Genomic DNA, 24,112 nt, shown 5'->3' on the forward strand with positions numbered 1-24,112 from the left:
TCCAATGGCTTGCAGATCCTGATAGGAGAAGGGAGATAAAGTTTATTGAGTACCTGCTATGCACTGTATTACATACTTTACCTAGATAATCATGACAATTCTGCAAGGTAGGTGGCCTTATCCCTTTTTTACAGATGAAAAAATTGAGGTACAGAGAGGTTAAATGATTTGTGTTAGCACTAAGGAGTAGTAGATGTGGGATTCCAGCCCAGATTGTTCTACTACACTGTGTTCCTTCCACCAAATCAGGGGTTGGCGAACTACATCCCGTCGGCTCAATCCTAGGTCTTATTTTTGTAAACAAAATTTATTAGAACACAACCACACCCATTCTACTATTACATGTTGCCTATAGCGTTCAAGCTGCAGCAGCAGAGTTGAGTAGTTATGACAGAGATCATATGGCTCATTGAAGACAAATGATTCACTAAGTAAATATTTTAATATTTCCTATCTGGCCTTTTACAGAAAAAGTTTGCTGACACCTGCACTAAACCATACATTGTTTAGAGGTGCTGTGAACTGAGTGTACATTCAGTAATATAAATTTCAGTCCTACTGAAGCATTCAACTTCAACAAGAGGAATAAAGTAGATTTCCCAAAATATAATGATGAAGGCAAATAACAAGCCATGAATGTTCAAAATCTTTTAGTATTAAATTTGGAAAGATAGGCTGGGATGATTTAAATGTCGTTTCTGTTTCTATGATTCTATGCATTATAATTAATGAAAAATCAATACTTTTATAACATTTCAGTTTTCTTGTTACAATAAGTTTAAATTGTTTTTGTTATTCTTTGTTTTATTTTTTTTTGTGGATATAAGCTAACACTTCAATAGTATATGTGACATTTAAACTATACCTCCAATTGTGTTAATTCATGTTTGCACTCAAAGAGAGGTTTTTGTTTATAATAAACTATAATATGGCTTAAAATTTTTAAATCTTTTATAGTAATAGGGTTAACATCAAGGGGCATATGTTAGGGGGGCAGAGGTGCATAGAGACCAGCTGCTACAGTAAGTAACTTTACAGGTAGATGTAAGATTCCTCAATAGACTCACCAGTTTGACATCATATTTCTAAAGGCTATCTTTAATACCAGTTAAACAAAGAGTGGGAGCCAATAATTTTGTTGAGATCAACCTTCAGTCCATAATAATGACTTTAAAAGTAATTTACTTTTGTGGAAAATGATAAATTACATTAGGAGTTGGTTATTTATTTCTGAAGAACTTCATCTTCTATAAAAGATTCCTGGGAGTAGTTTATTAATTTAAGTGCACTTGAGTTTTTGATGTAGATTATTAACCTATGAATGGACAGGTTGAGAGACAAAGATTTAAAGTAAAAATTATAGAGCCCTTCACATTAAAAGTTATTCAGGAAATTAGGGAAAGTTTTCTGGAGTCTGTTGACAAGTTACATTTTTCTTACTTTTTCATTAAATACTTATCAAGTGCTATGCTTTGCTAGTCAAAGATGTTGAGACTTTGCCTAGATTTTAGAAGCCCAGAATAATGAATTATTTTTGCCTCTTTGATAGTCTGTCATTTGCTTCATAAAGCTCTATACATAGATTTATCTTGGAGTTTGAAGTGTTTGATTCAAACAAAGAGGGAACAGTCACTTCAGGCTGTGCTAGCTGTGGCTATGAAAAAGTGAAAGGACACATCTGGCAAATTCTAGGCAAGACTTGTGAGAATAAAGCTGAGAGGGAATGGAGCTGTGAATGTTTTAATGCCTTTCCTGGCACCTTTCAGGACTATTACACTCATATTTTAAAAATGAAACAGACTTGAAAATAACTGAGAACCACAAAAAAGTTTCTAGATACCATTATGCTTTTCAACATGTGACAGTCATATTTAATGCACATTTAGAGTTTTATTGATTTTTTAAGTATCTTAATATTATAAGTAACCATCCCAAGATATTATTGCCTTCTTAGATGTTTCTTTTTTCACATCTTGGGTAGAAATTATTTTCTTACAGAACATTTCACTAAAGGATTAATGTAAATCAAGGAAAGCATGTTATCAATCTAATCCAATACTCTAATAATGTTCATAATTTGAGCTACATTCTATCAGAGATGAAAGATAAGACCAAAACAAGTGAAAGTATCCAAATCCTTAGGAAAGACCCTGTAGAACCCACATGATATCCTTTATATTTGGTTATAGATTAAAATATATTAATATAATAAACTAGAGTTCTCATTAAGAATAATAAACCCGTAAAATGCTTAAGGCAGTGCAACAAAAGTACAGATGATTTCACTGAGAATAAACACAAGGCTCCTAGGTTCTATGAAAAACAAAAGTAAAAAATAAAATCTAGGCTGTTGCTAAGAAAATCCCCAAAGTGGTTGTAGTATATTGTGATAAGCATAGAGTGTAGAAGGGATTTGCTCCTCATTCAATATTCGAGATGATAAAGGAGTAGTAGTTTAGATTAAAGATTCAGCAGCCCTCTGAAAAATTAAATAAAAAATTTATAATTATGTAGTATGATCTAATTTATGTATATAAATATTTATACTGTACATATGTATACAAACATATTTACATACGTTATAAATAGGATGAGTACTTATCAAATGCTACCAGTGGTTAGTAAATAGACTATGAGTTCTTTGTCCTTTTTCTTTATCCATATTGTCAAAAGTCTCTACTATGCATTGTATTTGCATATTTAAAGTGAGAAATCAATAACAAAGAACCCTTAAAAGACCCAAGTAATGACCTCATTAAGTATAGATATGAACCAGAAAATGTGCAGCTGTCTTAAGTAGGTAGTTAACGCCTATCTCTAAAACAGGCTTAGCAGATGTCTTACCTTGCCTGCTCACCTTCATCTCCATACTCTGATGTGACCATTTAGCTAGAGGGATCCAGGAGCTTTTTAAACGGTGGTGTATGCACATTGAAATCACCCAAAGAGCTTAAATACCAGTGCTTGTGACCACCCCCTAAGAGATTCTTATTTCATTGGTCTGAGTTATAGCCTGGACAATGGGATTCTTTGAAGTTTTCCAGGTTATTAAATGTACAGCCAAGGTTGAGAGCTTCCGTTTTATAGGAAGCTTCAAAAACAACTCATCTGTTTTTTGGTCCTTTAAATTGTATTCTGTTGAAACTGTTGCAACCCTGTGCAACACTTGTGTTGAACAAGTACATATTATTTTCAGCTTTTTTTTTTAAAGCTATGTTTTAATGTCTAGCCTGCCAGCGAGTTAATTGGGTAACGTGATAGACTTTTGTATTCTGCCTCTAAGTGTTTCTGCCTCTAGTCTATCTTCTACAGTGTCACAATAGCTAATATTCTAAAGCATATAACTGCCCTGCATAAAAGGCTTTAATTATCTGTTCTTTACAACTTAAAGTATACATTTCTTAGTCTGACCCCAACCTATCTTCAGTTTTATCTCCTGTTAGTACAGCCTGAGACCCTAAACTCCACCATACTCACCAATTGAATAAGCCTTTTATTTCATACCTGCCTTTGCATAAGCTGTTTCCATTGTCATTAATTTTGATAATGGTTCAAGAGTAGATTCAGAAACATTTATTGAAATGGAACAAAACTAGCATTTATTAAGCACATTAGCCAAGGGCTGTGGTAGCTACTTAAAGTTTCTTAATAATCCTTACTGTCGTCCTTAAGAAATGTTTGTTTTCTTTTACTGTACACATACGAATCTGAGGCTTTTGGAGGGTAATTACAATTACACAGCTAGTGTAGGTAAATACGAGATTTCAGACTCCAAGTTCAATGATTGTTTCCATGTCCTTCTTCCCCCACCGACCTCACATTGCTTCAGTTAGTAAATACCCGTATGATCTTTATCATAACCTCTTTCCAAACATAGTAGGCATAAACATTTCATGTTTTCAACCTTGTTTTGAATTACTTACAGTAGAAGGAAATAAATTTAATAGTATTGTGGTAGAATAATCACTGTTTCCATAGTTCTGTGTGTAATTAGTTATAATCACTTGTATTCGTTTGCTGTGAGTTTTGTAGTCCTATTATATATTTACATTTTAAAAATCTTTTCTCTGAGGCTCTTATAAGTAAGTACTGAGCAGTTTCACTTTTCCTTTACTGTAATTTAACACATTCTGGAGTTCCTTTTTTTTTAATTTTTAAATTTAATTTTATTTATTTTTTTATACAGCAGGTTCTTATTAGTCATCAGTTTTATACACATCAGTGTATACATGACAATCCCAATCGCCCAATTCATCAGACCACCACCCCCATCCCCCTGCTGCTTTCCCCACTTGGTGTCCATATGTTTGTTCTCTGTATCTGTGTCTCAATTTCTGCCCTGCAAACCAGTTCATCTGTACCATTTTTCTAGGTTCCACATATATGTGTTAATATATGATATTTGTTTTTCTCTTTCTGACTTACTTCACTCTGTAAGACACTCTAAATCCATCCACGTCTCAACAAATGACCCAGTTTCATTCCTTTATATGGCTGAGTAATATTCCATTATATATATGTACCACATCTTTAACCATTCGTCTTTCGATGGGCATTTAGGTTGCTTCCATGACCTGGCTATTGTAAATAGTGCTGCAGTGAACATTGGGGTGCATGTGTCTTTTTGAATTACAGTTTTCTCTGGGTATATGCCCAGTAGTAGGATTGGTGGATCGTATGGTAATTCTATTTTTAGTTTTTTAAGGAACATCCATACTGTTCTCCATAGTGGCTGTATCAATATACATTCCCACCAACAGTGCAAGAGGGTTCCCTTTTCTCCACACCCTCTCCAGCATTTGTTGTTTGTAGATTTTCTGATGATGCCCATTCTAACTGGTGTGAGGTGATACCTCACTGTATTATTCATTTGCATTTCTATAATAATTAGTGATGTTGAGCAGCTTTTCATGTGCTTCTTGGCCATGTGTATATCTTCTTTGGAGAAATGTCTATTTAGGTCTTCTGCCCATTTTTGGATTGGGTTGCTTGTTTTTTTAATATTGAGCTGCATGAGCTGTTTATATATTTTGGAGATTAATCCTTTGTTGAATGATTCGTTTGCAAATATTTTCTCCCATTATGAGGGTTGTCTTTTCGTCTTGTTTATGGTTTCCTTTGCGGTGCAAAAGCCTTGAAGTTTCATTAGGCCCCATTTGTTTATTTTTGTTTTTATTTCCATTACTCTACAAGGTGGATCAAAAAAGATCTTGCTCTGATTTACATCAAACAGTGTTCTTCCTATGTTTTCCTCTAAGAGTTTTATAGTGTCTGGTCTTACATTTAGGTCTCTAATCCATTTTGAGTTTATTTTTGTGTACGGTGTTAGGGAGTGTTCTAATTTCATTCTTTTATATGTAGCTGTCCACTTTTCCCAGCACCACTTATTGAAGAGACTGTCCTTTCTCCATTGTATATCCTTGCCTCCTTTGTCATAAATTAGTTGACCATAGGTGCATGGGTTTATCTCTGGGCTTCCTATCTTGTTCCATTGATCTATGTTTCTGTTTTTGTACCAGTACCATATTGTCTTGATTACTGTAGCTTTATAGTATACTCTGAAGTCAGGGAGTCTGATTCCTCCAGCTGCATTGTTTTCCCTCAAGACTGTTTTGGCTGTTCAGGGTCTTTTATGTCTCCATACAAATTTTAAGGTTTTTAGTTCTAGTTCTGTAAAAAATGCCATTGGTAATTTGATAGGGATTTCGTTGAACCTCTAGATTACTTTGGGTAGTATAGTCATTTTCATTGATTCTTCCAATCCAAGAACGTGGTATATATCTCCATCTGTTGGTATCATCTTTAATTTCTTTCATCAGTGTCTTATAGTTTTCTGCATACAGGTCTTTTGTCTCCCTAGGTAAGTTTATTCCTAGGTATTTTATTCTTTTTGTTGCAATGGTAAACGGGAGTGTTTCCTTAATTTCTCTTTCAGATTTTTCATCATTAGTGTATACGAATGCAAGAGATTTCTGTGCATTAATTTTGTATCCTGCAACTTTACCAAATTCATTGATTAGCTCTAGTAGTTTACTGGTGGCATTTTCAGGACTCTCTATGTATAGTATCATGTCATCTGCAAACAGTGACAGTTTTACTTCTTCTTTTCCAATTTGTATTCCTTTTATTTCTTTTCTTTTCTGATTGCTGTGGCTAGGACTTCCAAAACTATGTTGAATAATAGTGGCAAAAGTAGACATCTTTGTCTTGTTCCTGATCTTAGAGGAAATGCTTTCAGTTTTTCACCATTGAGAATGATGTTTGCTGTGGGTTTGTCGTATATGGCCTTTATTATGTTGAGGTAGGTTCCCTCTATGCCCACTGTCTGGAGAGTTTCTACCATCAGCTGGTGTAGAATTTTGTCAAAAGCTTTTTCTACGTCTATTGAGATGATCATATGGTTTTTATTCTTCAGTTTGTTAATATCATGTATCACATTGATTGATTTGCATATACTGAAGAATCCTTGCACCACTGGGATAAATCCCACTTGATCATGTTGTATGATTCTTTTAATGTGTTGTTGGAATCTGTTTGCTAGTACTTTGTAGAGGATTTTTGCATCTATATTCATCAGTGACATTGGTCTGTAATTCTTTTTTTGTAGTATCTTTGTCTGGTTTTGGTATCAAGGTGATGGTGGCCTCATAGAATGAGTTTGGGAGTCTTCCTTCCTCTGCAGTTTTTTGGAAGAGTTTGAGAAGGATGGGTGTTAGCTCTTCTCTAAATGTTTGATAGAATTCACCTGTGAAGCCGTCTGGTCCTGTACTTTTGTTTGCTGCAAGATTTTTAATCACAGTTTCAATTTCATTACTTGTGATTGGTCTCTTCATATTTTCTGTTTCTTTCTGGTTCAGTCTTGGAAGGTTATACCTTTGTAAAAATTTGTCCATTTCTTCCAGGTTGTCCATTTTATTGGCATAGAGTTGCTTGTGGTAGTCTTTAGGATGCTTTGTATTTCTGCAGTGTCTGTTGTAACTTCTCCTTTTTCATTTCTAATTTTATTGACTTCAGTCCTCTCCCTCTTTTTCTTGATGAGTCTGGCTAATGGTTTATCAATTTTGTTTATCTTTTCAAAGCACCAGCTTTTAGTTTTATTGATCTTTGCTATTGTTTTCTTTGTTTCTGTTTCATTTATTTCTGCTCTGATCTTTATGATTTCTTTCCTTCTGCTAACTTTGGGTTTTGTTTGTTCTTCTTTATCTAGTTCCTTTAGGTGTAAAGTTAGGTTGTTTATTTGAGATTTTACTTGTTTCTTGAGGTAGGCTTGTATAGTTATAGACTTCCCTCTTAGAACTGCTTTTGCTGCATCCTATAGGTTTTGGATCATCGTGTTTTCATTGTCATTTGCCTCTAGGTATTTTTTGATTTACTCTTTGATTTCTTCAGTGATCTCTTGGTTATTTAGTAATATATTGCTTAGCCTCCATGCGTTTACGTTTTTTACGTTTTCTTCCCTGTAATTCATTTCTGATCTCATAGCGTTGTGGTCAGAAAAGATGCTTGATATGATTTCAAGTTTCTTAAATTTACTGAGGCTTGATTTGTGGCCCCAGTTGTGATCTATCCTGGAGAATGATCCATGCGCACTTGAGAAGAAAGTGTAATCTGCTGTTTTTGGATGGAATGTCCTATAAATATCAGTTAAATCTGTCTGGTCTATTGTGTCATTTAAAGCTTGTTTTCTTATTTATTTTCATTTTCAATGATCTGTCCATTGGTGTAAGTGAGGTGTTAAACTTCCCCACTGTTATCATGTTACTGTCGATTTCGTCTTTTAGAGCTGTTAGCAGTTGCCTTACGTATTGAGGTGCTCCTATGTTGGGTGCATCTATATTTATAATTGTTATATCTTGTTCTTGGATTGATCCCCTGATCATTATGTAGTGTCCTTCCTTATCTCTTGTAACATTCTTTATTTTAAAGTCTATTTTATCTGATATGAGTATAGGCACTCCAGCTTTCTTTTGATTTCCATTTGCATGGAATATCTTTTTCCATCCCCTCACTTTCAGTCTGAATGTGTCCCTATGTCTGAAGTGGGTCTCTTGTAGACAGCATATAAATGCGTCTTGTTTTTATATCCATTCAGCAAGCCTGTGTCTTTTGGTTGGAGCATTTAATCCATTCACGTTTAAGGTAAATATCGATATGTATGTTCCTATGACCATTTTCTTAATTGTTTTGGGTTTGTTTTTGTAGTTCCTTTTCTTCTCTTGTGTTTCCCACTTAGAGAAATTCCTTTAGCATTTGTTGTAGAGCTGGTTTGGTGGGGCTGAATTCTGTTAGCTTTTGCTTGCCTGTAAAGCTTTTGATTTCTCCATCACATCTGAATGAGATCCTTGCCTGGTAGAGTAATCTTTGTTGTAGGTTCTTCCCTTTCATCACTTTAAGTGTATCATGCCACTCCCTTCTGGCTTGTAGAGTTTCTGCTGAGAAATCAGCTGTTAATCTTATGGAAGCTCCCTTGTATGTTATTTGTCGTTTTTCCCTTGCTGCTTTTAATAATCTTTCTTTGTCTTTAATTTTTGCCAGTTTGATTACTGTGTGTCTCGGCGTGTTTCTCCTTGGGTTTATCCTGTATGGAACTCTCTGCACTTCCTGGACTTGGGTGGCTATTTCCTTTCCCATGTTAGGGAAGTTTTTGACTATAATCTCTCCAAATATTTTCTCTGGTCCTTTCTCTCTCTCTTCTCCTTCTGGTAGCCCTATAATGCGAATGTTACTGCATTTAATGTTGTCCCATAGGTCTGTTAGGCTGTCTTCCTTTCTTTTCATTTTTTCTTCATTCTTGTCTGCAGCAGTGAATTCCACCATTCTGTCTTCCAGGTCACTTATCCATTGTTCTGCCTCAGTTATTCTGCTATTGATTCCTTGTAGTGTAGTTTTCACAGTTATTGTATTATTCATCTCTGTTTCTCTGTTCTTTAATTCTTCTAGGTCTTTGTTAAACATTTCTTGCATCTTCTCGATCTTTGCCTCCATTCTTTTTCTGTGGTCCTGGATGACCTTCACTATCATTATTCTGAATTCTTTTTCTGGAAGGTTGCCTGTCTCCACTTCATTTAGTTGTTTTTGTGGGGTTTTATCTTGTTCTTTCATCTGGTACATAGCCCTCTGCCTTTTCATTTTGTCTATCTTTCTGTGAATGTGCTTTTTTTCCCATAGGCTGCAGGATTGTAATTCTTCTTGCTTCTCTGGAGTTCTTATATTAGGAAGATTTCCTACATTTTTCACTATCCTACAAATTGGCTGAGTCAGATTTATATATAATTTATACAGGGATTTAAGTGTATTCATCCATAGATTTAATCAAGCTCATTTCCTGCCTATGTGAAGGAGAAAATTGAAAAGTACATATATGTAGGTAACTTTTATAGTATAAAGTGCAGCCTGTAAAACCTTAACAGTTTCTGTGTGGAAAAATGTTATAGTTTAACAAGTTAATTGGGGTAACATTAAAAGTTTGAGACTTTTTGCCTATTAAGATAAATTTGGTAAATTTAGTATAATTTGTTCCCTTACATACGCTTCCTAGATTTTATTAGTGTTCCTAATTATGATACTGTTTCTTTAGGATACTGCTTCATAATTAGTTTTTCACAATCTAATTTAATAATTTTTTCCTCCATTAGAATGTGAAACATGTTGTAGAAGCATTCAAGAAGTGGCTGAAGGGGGAAGGAAAAAGTGCCACTACCTATCAGAAAAAAACAAAACAAAACATGGGAAATACAACCACCAAATTCCGTAAAGCACTCATCAATGGTGATGAAAACCTGGCCTGCCAAATATATGAAAACAACCCTCAGCTAAAAGAATCCCTTGATCCAAATACATCTTACGGGGAGCCCTACCAGCACAATACGCCATTACACTATGCTGCTAGACATGGAATGAATAGAATATTAGGGTAAGTATTACTGTAAAGCAATTGATAACAAGTTAGAGAAAGGAAAGAATAAACCTGATCTTTAGAAAATATATGCATACATGTGTGCATGTTATGTGGTATTATAGTGAATTAAACTTTGTAGAATTGAATATGCATAAATTATTAAGTATGATTTTTTATTATGCCTAAATTAGACCAAAGGTTTCAGTAGTGAGGTTAGTTCACATATTATTTTTACTGTAAATACATTTTGATCCTCAGTATGTTTCATAGTATGAACTTTTTATAATAGTGTAGTTTTTAATTTACAACATTTCAATTCTAGAAAAGTACTTATCAACTCAAAAAATTGCAGGGAATTGTGTCCTAGGCAATTTAAGTTGAAAAACTAATGTGTTTACCTTACCTATTCATGATCAGATTTGAGTTTTCTTCTTTTAATGGGGTTCAGTTACTTGAAAAAACTTTTCTAAAAGCAAACCATTTCCTTGGAACTGAAAATACTAAGAATCTTAAAAAAAATCTCTTCAACAAGAAAGCATTAGTGGCAGCAAATATGTGAAGATTCTTCCTAATTACATGGTGTTTGCTAGCTTATAAGATGAAAGAAGCAAAGGATAGAAAAGTAATTCCAAAACAAATTTAGTCTTTAGAAGTAGATTATTCAGTTATGGAAGTCTGATGCTAGGAGACAAAGAAACACTTCTTTGCTTATGCAGTGAAATATAATTCTTCAACCAATATCCTGAGCACTTTAGAACTTGACAAAAAACTTTTCAGTCCTTTCTCTATTTCTTTTTATACAAATTTGTCATTCAAAATAAGCTGCTCTTTTTGGTATCCCTGAATCATGCCATGTGTGTTGTCTGCCATGTTCATTGTGCTCTTTCTGCCAGGAGTATCCCACTGCTCTCAGCTTTCTCTTTCTTACCTAAATTTTAGCCTTCCTTCAAGGTCCTAGGCACACTTTATCTATCTTCTTAGCCTGTCACAACCCATAGGAACTTTAGTCTTTTTTGAACTTCTATGATTCTTTTTTGTTTGTTTGTATTACTTGTTTGGTATATACTATGTCATTGTATTTTATAATTTTGTGTATCTTCTCTTTGCCTGCCTAAAGTACAGCTGTTTTAAAGGACCTTCTTAATACTTCTAGCATCTAGCATAGTATCTTACACAAAGTAAGTAGAAATATCATAAAATCATGGCACAGGAAATATCTTTGTGATCAGGATTTGTGAATGACAAAAATTCCATAAATAATTTACGTTTTCCAGGCCTATGACTATCAAGTAGTTATTTTTGTAACCTCTTGAAAATAAAATAGGTATTTCTCTCTTTTTTTTTTTTTTTTTTTGCGATACGCGGGCCTCTCACCGTTGTGGCCTCTCCCGCTGCGGAGCACAGGCTCCGGACGCGCAGGCCCAGCGGCCACGGTTCACAGGCCCAGCGACTCCGCGGCACGTGGGATCCTCCCAGACCAGGGCACGAACCCGCGTCCCTTGCATCGGCAGGCGGACTCTCAGCCACTGCGCCACCAGGGAATCCCCTAAAATAGGTATTTTTTGACTTAAAAACAGGTATTTCTATAACCTCTCCTTTTTGCATTTATCTTTTATTTTCATTTCTTGTAAAATACCCACTTAGAAGCCACCTCCAACTCATATTGTTATACTTTTTCTTCCAAAACTGGGTCTTCCCTATGTTAATGACACTAACATATTGTACTAATAAAATAATGGCAAACACATTGAGGCCTTGCTATTTTCTTTTTTGTTTGTTTTGTTTTTATTTCCATTACTCTAGGAGGTGGATCAATAAAGAACTTGCTGTGATTTGTGTCAAACAGTGTTCTTCTTATGTTTTCCTCTAAGAGTTTTATAGTGTCTGGTCTTACATTTAGGTCACTAATCCATTTTGAGTTTATTTTTGTGTATGGTGTTAGGGAGTGTTCTAATTTCATTCTTTTACATGTAGCTGTCCAGTTTTCCCAGTACCACTTATTGAAGAAACTGTCTTTTCTCCATTGTATATCCTTGCCTCCTTTGTCATAGATTAGTTGACCATAGGTGCGTGGGTTTATCTCTGGGCTTTCTATCTTGTTCCATTGATCTATGTTTCTGTTTTTGTGCCAGAACCATATTGTCTTGATTACTGTAGCTTTGTAGTATAGTCTGAAGTCAGGGAGTCTCATTCCTCCAGCTCCGTTTTTTTCCCTCAAGACTGCTTTGGCTATTCGGGGTCTTTTGTGTCTCCATACAAATTTTAAGATTTTTTGTTCTAGTTCTGTAAAAAATGCCATTGGTAATTTGATAGGGATTGCATTGAATCTGTAGATTGCTTTGGGAAGTATAGTTATCTTCACAATGTTGATTCTTTCAATCCAAGAACATGGTATATCTCTCCATCTGTTGGTATCATCTTTAATTTCTTTCATCAGTGTCTTATAGTTTTCTGCATACAGGTCTTTTGTCTCCCTAGGTAGGTTTATTTCTAGGTATTTTATTCTTTTTGTTGTAATGGTAAATGGGAGTGTTTCCGTAATTTCTCTTTCAGATTTTTCATCATTAGTGTATACGAATGCAAGAGATTTCTGTGCATTAATTTTGTATCCTGCAACTTTACCAAATTCATTGATTAGCTCTAGTAGTTTTCTGGTGGCATTTTCAGGATTCTCTATGCATAGTATCATGTCATCTGCAAACAGTGACAGTTTTACTTCTTCTTTTCCAATTTGTATTCCTTTTATTTCTTTTTCTTCTCTGATTGCCATCACTAGGACTTCTAAAACTATGTTGAATAATAGTGGTGAGAGTGGACATCCTTATCTTGTTCCTGATCTTAGAGGAAATGCTTTCAGTTTTTCACCATTGAGAATGATGTTTGCTGTGGGTTTGTCGTATATGGCCTTTATTATGTTGAGGTAGATTCCCTCTATGCCCACTCTCTGGAGAGTTTTTATCATAAATGGGTGTTGAATTTTGTCAAAAGTTTTTTCTGCATCTATTGAGATGATCATATGGTTTTTCTTCTTCAGTTTGTTAATATGGTGTATCACATTGATTGATTTGCGTATACTGAAGAATCCTTGCATCCCTGGGATAAATCCCACTTGATCATGGTGTATGATCCTTTTAATGTGTTGTTGGATTCTGTTTGCTAGTATTTTGTTGAGGATTTTTGCATCTGTATTCATCAGTGATACTGGTCTGTAATTTTCTTTTTTTGTAGTATCTTTGTCTGGTTTTGGTATCAGGGTGATGGTGAGGCCTTACTGTTTTCTAGGCACTATTAACAGTGCTCTACATGCATTGTCTCACTTAATCCTCATTACAGCTCTGTGAGTTCGTTAATCATCTGCATTTCAGAGGTGAGAAAACTGAAGCACCGAAAGATTAAGCAACTTGTCAGAACTCTGCAGCTTGTAAATGGTAAAGCTATTTGCCCAGGCAGATAACTGTAGGCTGTAGGCTTTTCAACACTGTGATAACCTCTTAGCTCTATAGTCAAATAAGCCTATATGTCAGGGCTGCCTAAAACACTTATTAGCAAAACAAATTAGTCACTCTGAACTTAAGTTTCCCTGTCTGTAAAATAGATACACATGAAACTTGTGGGACAGTTAATGTGTTATATGTCTCATGGTGCCTAGCATATAATATTATTACCTCTCATGTTTGTAACCCTAAATAACTTCCAATCATCTTTGACTTACTCCTTACTCTTCCTTTACCTAACCTGCTACTAATGCAAAGTTCACTAAGTCTTATCTCTTGGATTCTCTTCTTTGCATTCCCGTTGCCCCAAGCTTTGTTCACTCTTACCAACCCCTTCTTCCAATACTGAAAATACCTGACTCCTGAATGATCTTTTTGCAAGTCTTTTTCTCCTATAATCTCATGTCCAGGTTAATCTTGCTAAAAGTATAGCCTTTTCAATGTTCTATCATGAGAAAACTGTAACTACACTACCATCTGCCTTATTCTATTTGGCTTCTGAAGCCAACTTTTCTATGCCCTAATTCTACCGATTCAGCCTAATCTCTCATTGTTCTCTAACATGATCATATCAGTCAATCTGGTTACCCTCCCTCTTGCTTTCCCCACTTCTAAAAATGCCACCCCCTTAGCTTTATTCCTGTTGGTCCTTGATTCTGAAATGTCTTCTTTCTTCTCTAATTTCTTGTCCTTTACGTCCTCCCTTGGTTTCTGTCTTTTCATGAATTCATTACCAACTATTCTGACCTGCAGTATTCTTTCTGTTCTCTGAAATTCCTACAACTTAGATTTTAAACCATCCAATTGTCATTAAACTCATCTCTTTGACTAGATTGTAAATATTACAAATACACTGCTACACAGTTAGTAATGCTCTCAATAGATTAACTCTTGATTACTTAATCTATTAAGGCTTTCTTTTTTTGAGTTGAACATTTTCAGTGAAATTATAAAACCGTTGCTTTAGCTTCTGAATATTGAACACTATAATAATATTTAATATCAAGTCTTGTTATGTGATTAATTAAAACTTGCTTAGAATACCAAGGTAAAATGTATTTAAATATTATTATTACTAAGGTAATATGTATATTTTAATATAAAAGAAATCAAGTAGCAAAATATATTCTAACCATTTATAGTATAATTTAAAATATACTTTATGAAATTAGGAAACATTGTATAAGAAAGTTATCTAATCCAGTGAGTCTTTTTTTTAATTTATTGTATTCAAGTATAGTTGATTTACAGTGTTGTATTAATTTCTGCTGTACAGCAAAGTGATTCAGTTATGTGTTTATATATATATATATATACACACACACACATTCTTTTTCATACTTCTTTCCATTATGGTTTATCACAGGATATTGAATATAGTTCCCTGTACTGTACAGTAAGACCTTGTTGTTTATCCATTCTGTATATACCAATTTGCATCTGCTAATCCCAAACTCCCACTCCTACCCTCTCCTACCCCCCACCCCCTTGGCAACCACCAGTCTATTCTGTGTCCCTGATTTTGTTTCTGTTTCCTGGATAGGTTCATTTGTGTAATATTTTAGATTCCACATATCATGATATCATATGGTATTTGTCTTTGTCTGACTTACTTACTTAGTATGGTAATCTCTAGGTCCATCCACGTTGCTGCATATGGCATTGTTTCTTTCTTTTTTATGGCTGAGCAGTATTTCATTGTGTATATGTACCGCATCTTCTTTATCCATTCATCTGTTGATGGACATTTAGGTTGTTTCCATATGTAATCCAGTGAGTTTTAAAGTGTGTTCTGAGGACTCCTAGATCCTGAGACTCTTTCAAGGAGGTGCAGTAGGTCAAAACTATTTTTATACTAATTTTAAGATGTTATTTGCCTTTTTTTCACTGCGTTGACATTTGCAGTTGTAGTTCAAAAAGCAGAGGATAAAACTGCTGACGCCTTTAGATGAATCAAGGAAGTGGCACCAAACCTTACTAGTAATTGGATTCCTCTCTGCCGGGCTCTTGCTGTTTTTTTTTTTAAAAAAAAAGCCGTTTCACTTAAAATGTCCTCAATGAAGCATTAAAATTACTAATTTTATTTAATCTCCATCCTCGATTACACATCTTCTTAATATTCTATGTGACAAATGTGAAGAATTCATAAATCACTTCTGCTGCTGTATGATGTTAGGTTTGAGAAAGAGCACTTGTACTTTTGTTTGAGGTATGAGTTGAACTACTTATTTTTTCGTGAAACAACATTTTAAATTAACAACATTCAGACTGGGATACTGGCTGGCTGACATTTTTCTTGAAAATGTATGACATAAGTGAGCCTATCAATTCAAGGGAAAACTGAGAGTATTTGTTGCTAATGATAAAATTTGAGTTTTCAGGTGAATATTGGAATTTTGAAAACTTATATTTGCTGCCTTCAGCTTGATAGTTTCCCATTACTTAGGGACTTCTCTGAATAAGAGTGGTGGTGATATAAATTAATATGATTTTTTAAAATATTGTATAATGAAATGTGACAAAAATCTGGAAGCTCTGTGTAACTCACTGAATTAGTATTTTTCAGAAGATCAGTATATGGTTTTTTACAATTATGCATGGGTAAAAGATTTATTCAAAATGCAAGGTAGACCAATGGATTTTAATGTAATAGAGTACAAAAGTTCATTTCATAAGATATCATATTTTATATTGCAAGTAATCTTTAAGAAATGACCACTTGTTGAATTTTTAGCATAGTATCAAATATGACTATTCACAGTTATTTGAAAAGGCTATTTTAAAATACTTCTCCCTTTTGTGATTATATAAGGCTGGATTTTTTTCATATGCTTGAACCCAAATGACACATATCACAACACATTGAATGCTATGAGAATCTGTCTGTCTTCTGTTAGCCAGATACTAAATAAAATTTGTAAACATGTAAAACAATGCCATTGTGCTCACTTAATTTTCAAAAAATGTATAGTTATTTTTTCATTTTAAGATATTAGGAATGTTAACTATGTAATGATATTAGGAATGTTAAATATGTAATGAGTTTATTTTTTTAATTAATAAATGTTTTAAAATATCTTAATTTTTAATATGATGAATATCTATATAATTCACATAAACAAAGGTTCTTAGGAATCTTTTCATTTTTAAATTTTTATTGGGGTATACTTGATTTACAATGTTGTGTTTCTGCTGTACAGCAAAGTGAATGAGTTATACATGTACATATATCCACTCTTTTTTAGATTCTTTTCACATTACAGAGTATTGAGTAGAGTTCCCTGTAATATACAGTAGGTCCTTATTAGTTATCTATTTTATATATAGTAGTGTGTATATGTCCATCCCAATCTCCCAATAGGAATCTTCAGTAATTTTTAAAGTTGTGAAAGTTGTAAAAGTCTACTACCAAAAAGTTTAAAAATTGCTGATCTGATCAATATTCCTGGTTCCTCTAAGAAGGAATATATCTGTCTCCATCCTCTGGTTATCATCCTATTGAATGAGTATTTAAAGACCTAAAGAAAGGGTGACTATATATTCTCTTTTAATTACTGTTTTTATGATTTAGCCATATACTTCACACTTATATTTTTACTTTATACTTAACTTTCAACTTCAGCCTAAAGTGTTTGGTGTTTTCTTTTAATTTTTATTGGAGTATAGTTGCTTTATAATATTGTGTTAGTTTCTACTGTACAGCAAAGTGAATCAGCAATACGAATACATATATCCCCTCTTTTTTGAATTTCCTTCCCATTTAGGTACCACACAACATTGAATCGAGTTCCCTGGGCTATATAGTAGGTTCTCATTAGTTATCTATTTTATACATAGTATCAATAGTGTATATATGTCAATCCCAGCCTCCCAATTCATCCCAGCCTGCCTTATCCCTTTAGTATCCATACATTTGTTCTCTATGTCTGTGTCTCTATTTCTGCTTTGTATATACGATTGTCTAAACCAATTTTTTCAGGTTCCACATATATGCTTTAATATACGATATTTGTTTTTCTCTTTCTGACTTACTTCACTCTGTATGAGTCTCTAGGTCCATCCATGTCTCTACAAATGACCCAGTTTTGTTCCTTTTTATGGCTGGGTAATATTCCATTGTATATATGTACCACATTTTCTTTATTTCATTCTTCTGTTGATGAACATTTAGGTTGCTTCCATGTCCTGGCTTTTGTAAATAGTGCTGCAGTGAACATTGGGGGTGCATGTGTCTATGCCCAGTAATGGGATTGCTGGGTTATATGGTAGTTCTGTTTTTAGTTTTTTAAGGAATCTCCCTACTGTTCTCCATAGTGGCTCTATCAATTTACATTCCCATCAACAGTGCAAGAGGCTTCCCTTTTCTCCACAACCTCTCCAGCATTTATTGTTTGTGGATTTTTTGATGATGGCCATTCTGACCAGTGTGAGGTGATACCTCATTGTAGTTTTCATTTGCATTGCTCAAATAATCAGGGATGTTGAGCATCTTTTCTTATGTTTGTTGGCCATCTGTATGTCTTCTTTGGAGAAATGTCTATTTAGGTTTTCCACCCATTTTTTGATTGGGTTTGTTTTTTTGATATTGAGCTGCATGAGCTGTTTGTATATTTGGAGATTAATGCTTTGTCAGTTGATTTGTTTGCAAATATATTCTCCCATTCTGAGGGTTATCTTTTCATGTTGTTTATGCTTTCCTTTGCTGTGCAAAGCTTTTTAAGTTTAATTAGGTCCCATTTCTTTATTTTTGTTTTTAATCTCATTATTCTAAGAGGTGGATCAAAAAAGATCTTGATGCAATTTATGTCAAAGAGTGTTCCGCCTATGTTTTCCTCTAAGAGTTTTATAGTGTCTGGCCTTTCATTTACGTCTTTAATCCATTTTGAGTTTATTTTTGTGTATGGTGTTAGGGAGTGTTCTAATTTCATTCTTTTACATGTAGCTGTCCAGTTTTCCCAGCACCACTTATTGAAGAGGCTGTCTTCACTCCATTTTATATACTGGCTTTCTTTGTCATAGATTAAGTGACCATAGGTGCATGGGTTTATCTCTGGGCTTTCTATCCTGAACCATTGATCTATATTTCTGTTTTTGTGCCAGCACTATACTGTCTTGATTATTGTAGCTTTGTAGTATAGTCTGAAGTCAGGGAGTCTGATTCCTCCAGCTCCATTTCTTTTCCTCAAGATTGCTTTTGCTATTCGAGGTCTTTTGTGTTTCTGTGCAAATTGTAAAATTTCTTGTTCTTTTCTATGAAAAATCCCATTGGTAATTTGATGGGGATTGCACTGAATCTGTAGATTGCTTTCGGTGTATAGTCATTTTCACAATATTGATTCTTCCAATCTAAGAACATGATATATGTCTCCATCTGTGTCATCTTTGATTTCTTTCATTATTATCTTATAGTTTTCTGTGTACAGGTCTTCTGCCTCCTTAAGTAGGTTTATTCCTAGGTATTTTATTCTTTTTGTTGCAATGGTAAATGGGATTGTTTCCTTAATTTCTCTTTCTGATCTTTCATTGTTAGTATATAGGAATACAAGAGATTTTTGTGTATTAATTTTGTATCCTGCAACTTTACTAAATTCATTAATTAGCTCTAGTAGTTTTTTGGTGGCATCTTCAGGATTTTCTATGTATAGTATCATGTCATCTGCAAACAGTGACACTTTTACTACTTCTTTGCCAATTTGGATTCCTTTTATTACTTTTTCTTCTCTGATTGCTGTGACTAGGACTTCCAATACTATGTTGAATAATAGTGGAGAGAGTGGGCACTCTTGTCTTGTTCCTGATTTTAGAGGAAATGCTTTCAGTTTTTTACCATTGACAGTAATGTTTGCTGTGGGTTTGTCATATATGGCCTTTATTATGTTGAGGTAGGTTCCCTCTGCCCACTTTCTGGAGAGTTTTTATCATAAGTGGATGTTGAATTTTGTCAGAAGCTTTTTCTGCATCTATTGAGATGATCGTATGGTTTTTATTCTTCAATTTGTTAATATGGTGTATCACATTGATTGATTTGCATATATTGAAGAATCCTTGCCTCCCTGGTATAAATCCCACTTGATCATGGTGTATGATTTTTTTAATGTGTTGCCGGATTCAGTTTGCTAGTATCTTGTTGAGGATTTTTGCATCTATGTTCATCAGTGATATTGGCCTGTAATTTTCTTTTTTTGTGATATCTTTGTCTGCTGTTGGTATCAGGGTGATGGTGGCCTCATAGAATGAGTTTGGGCACGTTCCATCCTGTGCAATTTTTTGGAAGAGTTTGAGAAGGATACGTATTAGCTCTTCTCTAAATGTTTGATAGAATTCACCTGTGAAACCGTCTGGTCGTGGACTGTTTGTTGGAAGATTTTTAATCACATTTTCAATTTCAGTATTTGTGATTGGTTTGTTCATATTTTCTATTTCTTCCTGGTCCAGTCTTGGAAGGTTGTAGTTTTTTAAGAATTTGTCCATTTCTTCCAGGTTGTCCATTTTATTGGCATATAGTTGCTTGTAGTAGTCTTTTATGATCCTTTGTATTTCTGTGGTGTCAGTTGTAACTTCTCCTTTTTCATTTTTAATTCTATTGATTTGAGTCTTCTCCCGTTTTTTCTTGATGAGTTTGGCTAATGGTTTATCAATTTTGTTTATCTTCTCAAAGAACCAAGTTTTAGTTTTATTGATCTTTGCTATCATTTCTTTCATTTTTTCTTCATTTATTTCTGATCTAATCTTTTTGATTTCTTTTCTTCTGCTAACTCTGGGGTTTTTTTGTTCTTCTTTCCCGAATTGCTTTAGGTGTAAGGTTAGGTTGTTTATTTGAGATGTTTCTTGTTTCTTGAGGTAGGATTGTATTGCTATAAACTTCCCTCTTAGAACTGCTTTTGCTGCATCACATAGGTTTTGGGTCGTCGTGTTTTCATTGTCATTTGTCTCTAGGTATTTTTTTATGCCCTCTTTGATTTCTTCGGTGATCTCTTTGCTCTTTAGTAGCGTATTGTCTAGCCACCATGTATTTGTGTTTTTTACAGTTTTTATCCTATAATTCATTTCTAATCTCATAGTGTTGTGGTTGAAAAAGATTCTTGATATGGTTTCAATTTTCTTAAATTTACCAAGGCTTGCTTTGTGACCCAAGGTGTGATCTACCCTGCGGAATGTTTTCTGTGCACTTGAGAAGAAAGTGAATCCTGCTACTTTTGGATAGAATGTCCTATAAATATCAGTTAAGTCTATCTGGTCCAGTGTGTCATTAAGGCTTGTGTTTCCTTATTAATTTTCTGTCTGGATGATCTATCCATTGGTGTAAGTGGAGTGTTAAAATCCCCCACTATTTTTGTGTTAATGTTGATTTCCCTTTTTATGCCCATTAGGGTTTGCCTGATGTATTGAGGTGCTCCTATGTTGGGTGGATAAATATTTACAATTGCTATATCTTCTTCTTGCACTGTTCCCATAATCATTATGTAGTGTCCTTCCTTATCTCTTGTTAGTCTTCATTTTAAAGTCTATTTTGTCTGATATGACTAATGCTACTCCATCTTTCTTTTGATTTCCATTTGCATGGAATATCTTTTTCTGTCCCCTCACTTTCAGCCTGTATGTGTCCCTAGGTCTGCAGTGGGTCTGCTGTAGACAACATATATTGGGTCTTGTTTTTGTATCCATTTATCCAGTCAGTGTCTTTTGATTGGAGCATTTAATGCATTTACATGTAAGGTAATTATCAATATGTATGTTTCTATTACCATTTTCTTAATTGTTTTGGGTTTGTTTTTGTAGGTCTTTTTCTTCTCTTGAGTTTCCTACCTGGAGAAGTTCTTTTAGCATTTGTTGCAAAGCTGGTCTGGTGTTCGTGAATTCTCTTAGCTTTTGCTTGTCTGTAAAGCTTTTGATCTCTCCATCAAATCTGAATGAGAACCTTGTTGGGTAGAGTAATCTTGGTTGTAGTTTTTTCCCTTTCATCACTTTAATTATATCCTGCCACTCCCTTCTTGCCTGCAGCGTTTTTGCTGAAAGATCAGCTGATAACCTTATGGAGATTCCCTTGTATGTTATTTGTTGCTTTTCCCTTGCTGCTTTTAATATTTTTTCTTTGTATTTAATTTTTGTTAGCTTGGTTAATCGTGTCTCGTCTTGTTTCTCCTTGGGTTTATCCTGTCCGGGACTCTGCGCTTCATGGACTTGATTGACTATTTCCTTCCCCATGTTAGGGAAGTTTTCCACTATAATCTCTTCACATATTTTCTCAGACCCTTTCTCTTTCTCTTTTTCCTCTGGGACCCCTATAATTGAAATGTTGGTGCGTTAATATTGTCCCAGAGGTCCCTGTGACTGTCTTCAATTCTTTTCATTCTTTTTTCTTTATTTTGGTCTGCAGTAGTTATTTCCACTATTTTATCTTCCAGGTCACTTATCCTTTCTTCCACCTCGGTTGTTCTGCTGTTGATTCCTTCTAGTATATTTTAAATTTCATTTATTGTGTTGTTCATCACTGTTCATTTGTTCTTTAGTTCTTCTAGATCCTTGTTAAATATTTCTTGTATTTTCTCCATTCTATTTTCAAGATTTTGGATCATCATTTCTACCATTACTCTGAATTCTTTTTCAGGTAGATTGCCTATTTCCTCTTCATTCATTTTGTTGTGGGTTTTTATCTTGCTCTTTTGTCTGCAACATATTTCTCTGTCTTCTCATTTTTTACTAACTTACTGTGTTTTGTCTCCTTTTGTCAGGCTGCAGGGTTGTAGTTCCTCTTGCTTCTGGTGTCTGCCCCCAGTGGGCGAGGTTGGTCCAGTGGCTTGCGTAGGCTTCCTGGTGGCGGGGACTGTGTTCTGGTGGGCGGAGCTGGATCTTGTCCCTCTGTTGGGCAGGGCCACGTCAAGTGGTGTGTTTTGGGGTGTCTGTGGGCTTAATACGACTTTAGACACCTGTCTCTGGTGTTTTCTTTGTTCTTAATTGTTTGGAGATCAGTGGCTCATAATTTCTTTATTAAAGCCTTTAAAATCCTATACTAGAATCAGAAATTACCTTATTGCTCTCCTTTCCTAAGAATAAGCAACTCTCATCTCTTTAATCTGTGTATCTTTTGTTTTTCAAAATTTATTTACGTAGTACAGAGAAAATGACAAATCATGATTATTTTAAATGATTAGTTGATTTTGGAATTAAATTATTCTTCTTAACACTATGTCATGTAGAATAAGGATAAATAGCATTTACGCATCATCATTAAGTAAAATACCAACTCTGTTTTAACTATTTGTGTTTTAGATAGCTTCAGTTATTTCACCATGTGTAACCTTGCTTAAACTTTCTAACAGATTGATGGCCAGTATTTTCTCATGCTGCCTCATGTAATCTGGCATACCTGCCTGCTAGCTTCAGTATAGACCCTGGCTAAGCTTGCCTAGATTCCTGACACATGACATATATGGGTATACAAAGGAATATACCTAGCCAGAGACAAAATACTTTAGTTCCCTTAAAGTAAATTACCCATTTGCAGTAAGGCCTTATTTTATCCCCATTTCCTTTAGCTTTATGGTACCTGCAACAGCAGGCATCACTTTCCCCTCTTCTCAGGCAGAATAATACAGCAAAAGAAGGGTAGTTTACAGTTTAGGAGCTAGTTTGCCTCTGTATCTCTCTGAACCTAGTTTACATTATACCATATCACAGTGCTTCTTTCATGGGAAACTAAATTCATATTCATAAATAGTTACTACTTAATGTAGCAAAAAGACTGTTTAGACTTTGGAGTCAGCATGTTCTAGTTTGGATATACAGTTCATTAGTTGTAGCTTCTTAGGAAAGTCATGTATAAAATGGGGAATTAGAGTGCTTATTCCTTAGATTTTACAGGATAGCTTCTTGTGCTTCCTTGGAAATAAAAGGAGCCTGTCTTTTGGTATAAGTAAAATATAAAATCTTTATTAAAGCATGTCTTTATCAAAGCATATGTTAATACTAAACTTTGAGAATTAAAATAGAGTTTCCAGTTATTGATATCTATTTTTTTGACTCATGTTTCAGGAGTTATTAAATTCTTTTAAATTGTTCAATGTAGTTCTTTTCTCCTAACCTCCCTTGTATGCAAACACTATAAGGGCAGGGAGTTAATCTGTTTTCTTAACCATATGCCTAACTTCTAAAATAGTACCTGGCAAACAACGACTGCTCAAAAATAATGTTGCATGGAAGAAAAGTTTTAAAAGCAACTGAAAGTGTATGTGTATGTTAAGTGACTGGGAGGATAAGAGTGTTACGGCAAGAAACTGAGGCCCTAAGAGAGAAGACTGTTATTTTGGGGGGAGCTCAACTGAATATGATATAATGATGAAATATGCAAGAGAAATGGGACTCTGAGAAGTTAGAATATGGTCTAAAGGTCACATTAGACAGGGTGAAAGAGAATTAAGAATTATCACAGAAATGATAGTAGAAGCCCTTTGAGAGAAACCATGATTCTGCTACCACAGTCTATTATTTGGGTTCTGATAAAAGTTTACAGCTTACAAAGTGTATTCATAGAAACCATTGAAAGATAAGTGACTTTAAGAGTAGATGTGCTCTCTGAAAGGAGGGAATGTGTATGGAGAAGTAAATAGATTCAGGAAGTGAATTTGCTTCCAGTAAGGGGATAGGAAAGTGAAGCCATCTTCATGGGTAAAAGATTGTACTGAAAAAAATTAAGAGGTCTGTTAAAAAGATGTGTAGTAGG

The 24,112-nt window shown here is 34.5% G+C and overlaps 1 protein-coding gene across 5 annotated transcripts in view; it reads left to right on the forward strand.

The window, feature by feature from the left end:
- Positions 1–24,112, forward strand: part of ANKIB1 (ankyrin repeat and IBR domain containing 1) — a 159,777-nt gene that overhangs the window by 61,573 nt on the left and 74,092 nt on the right. For 3 of the 5 annotated variants that reach the window (XM_060157017.1, XM_060157018.1, XM_060157019.1), the window contains exon 2: positions 9,636–9,913. The exons of 1 other annotated variant lie outside the window; for it this stretch is intronic. In XM_060157017.1, coding sequence (XP_060013000.1) covers positions 9,726–9,913 — 188 coding nt within the window. In that variant the 5' untranslated portion in view covers positions 9,636–9,725. Of the gene's footprint in view, positions 1–9,635; positions 9,914–11,302; positions 11,454–24,112 lie in introns of those variants that run through there. One more of the 5 variants, XM_060157020.1, reaches the window with a different exon arrangement.

This window comes from Lagenorhynchus albirostris, chromosome 8, assembly GCF_949774975.1.
Source record: "Lagenorhynchus albirostris chromosome 8, mLagAlb1.1, whole genome shotgun sequence".
Classification (NCBI taxonomy): domain Eukaryota; kingdom Metazoa; phylum Chordata; class Mammalia; order Artiodactyla; family Delphinidae; genus Lagenorhynchus; species Lagenorhynchus albirostris.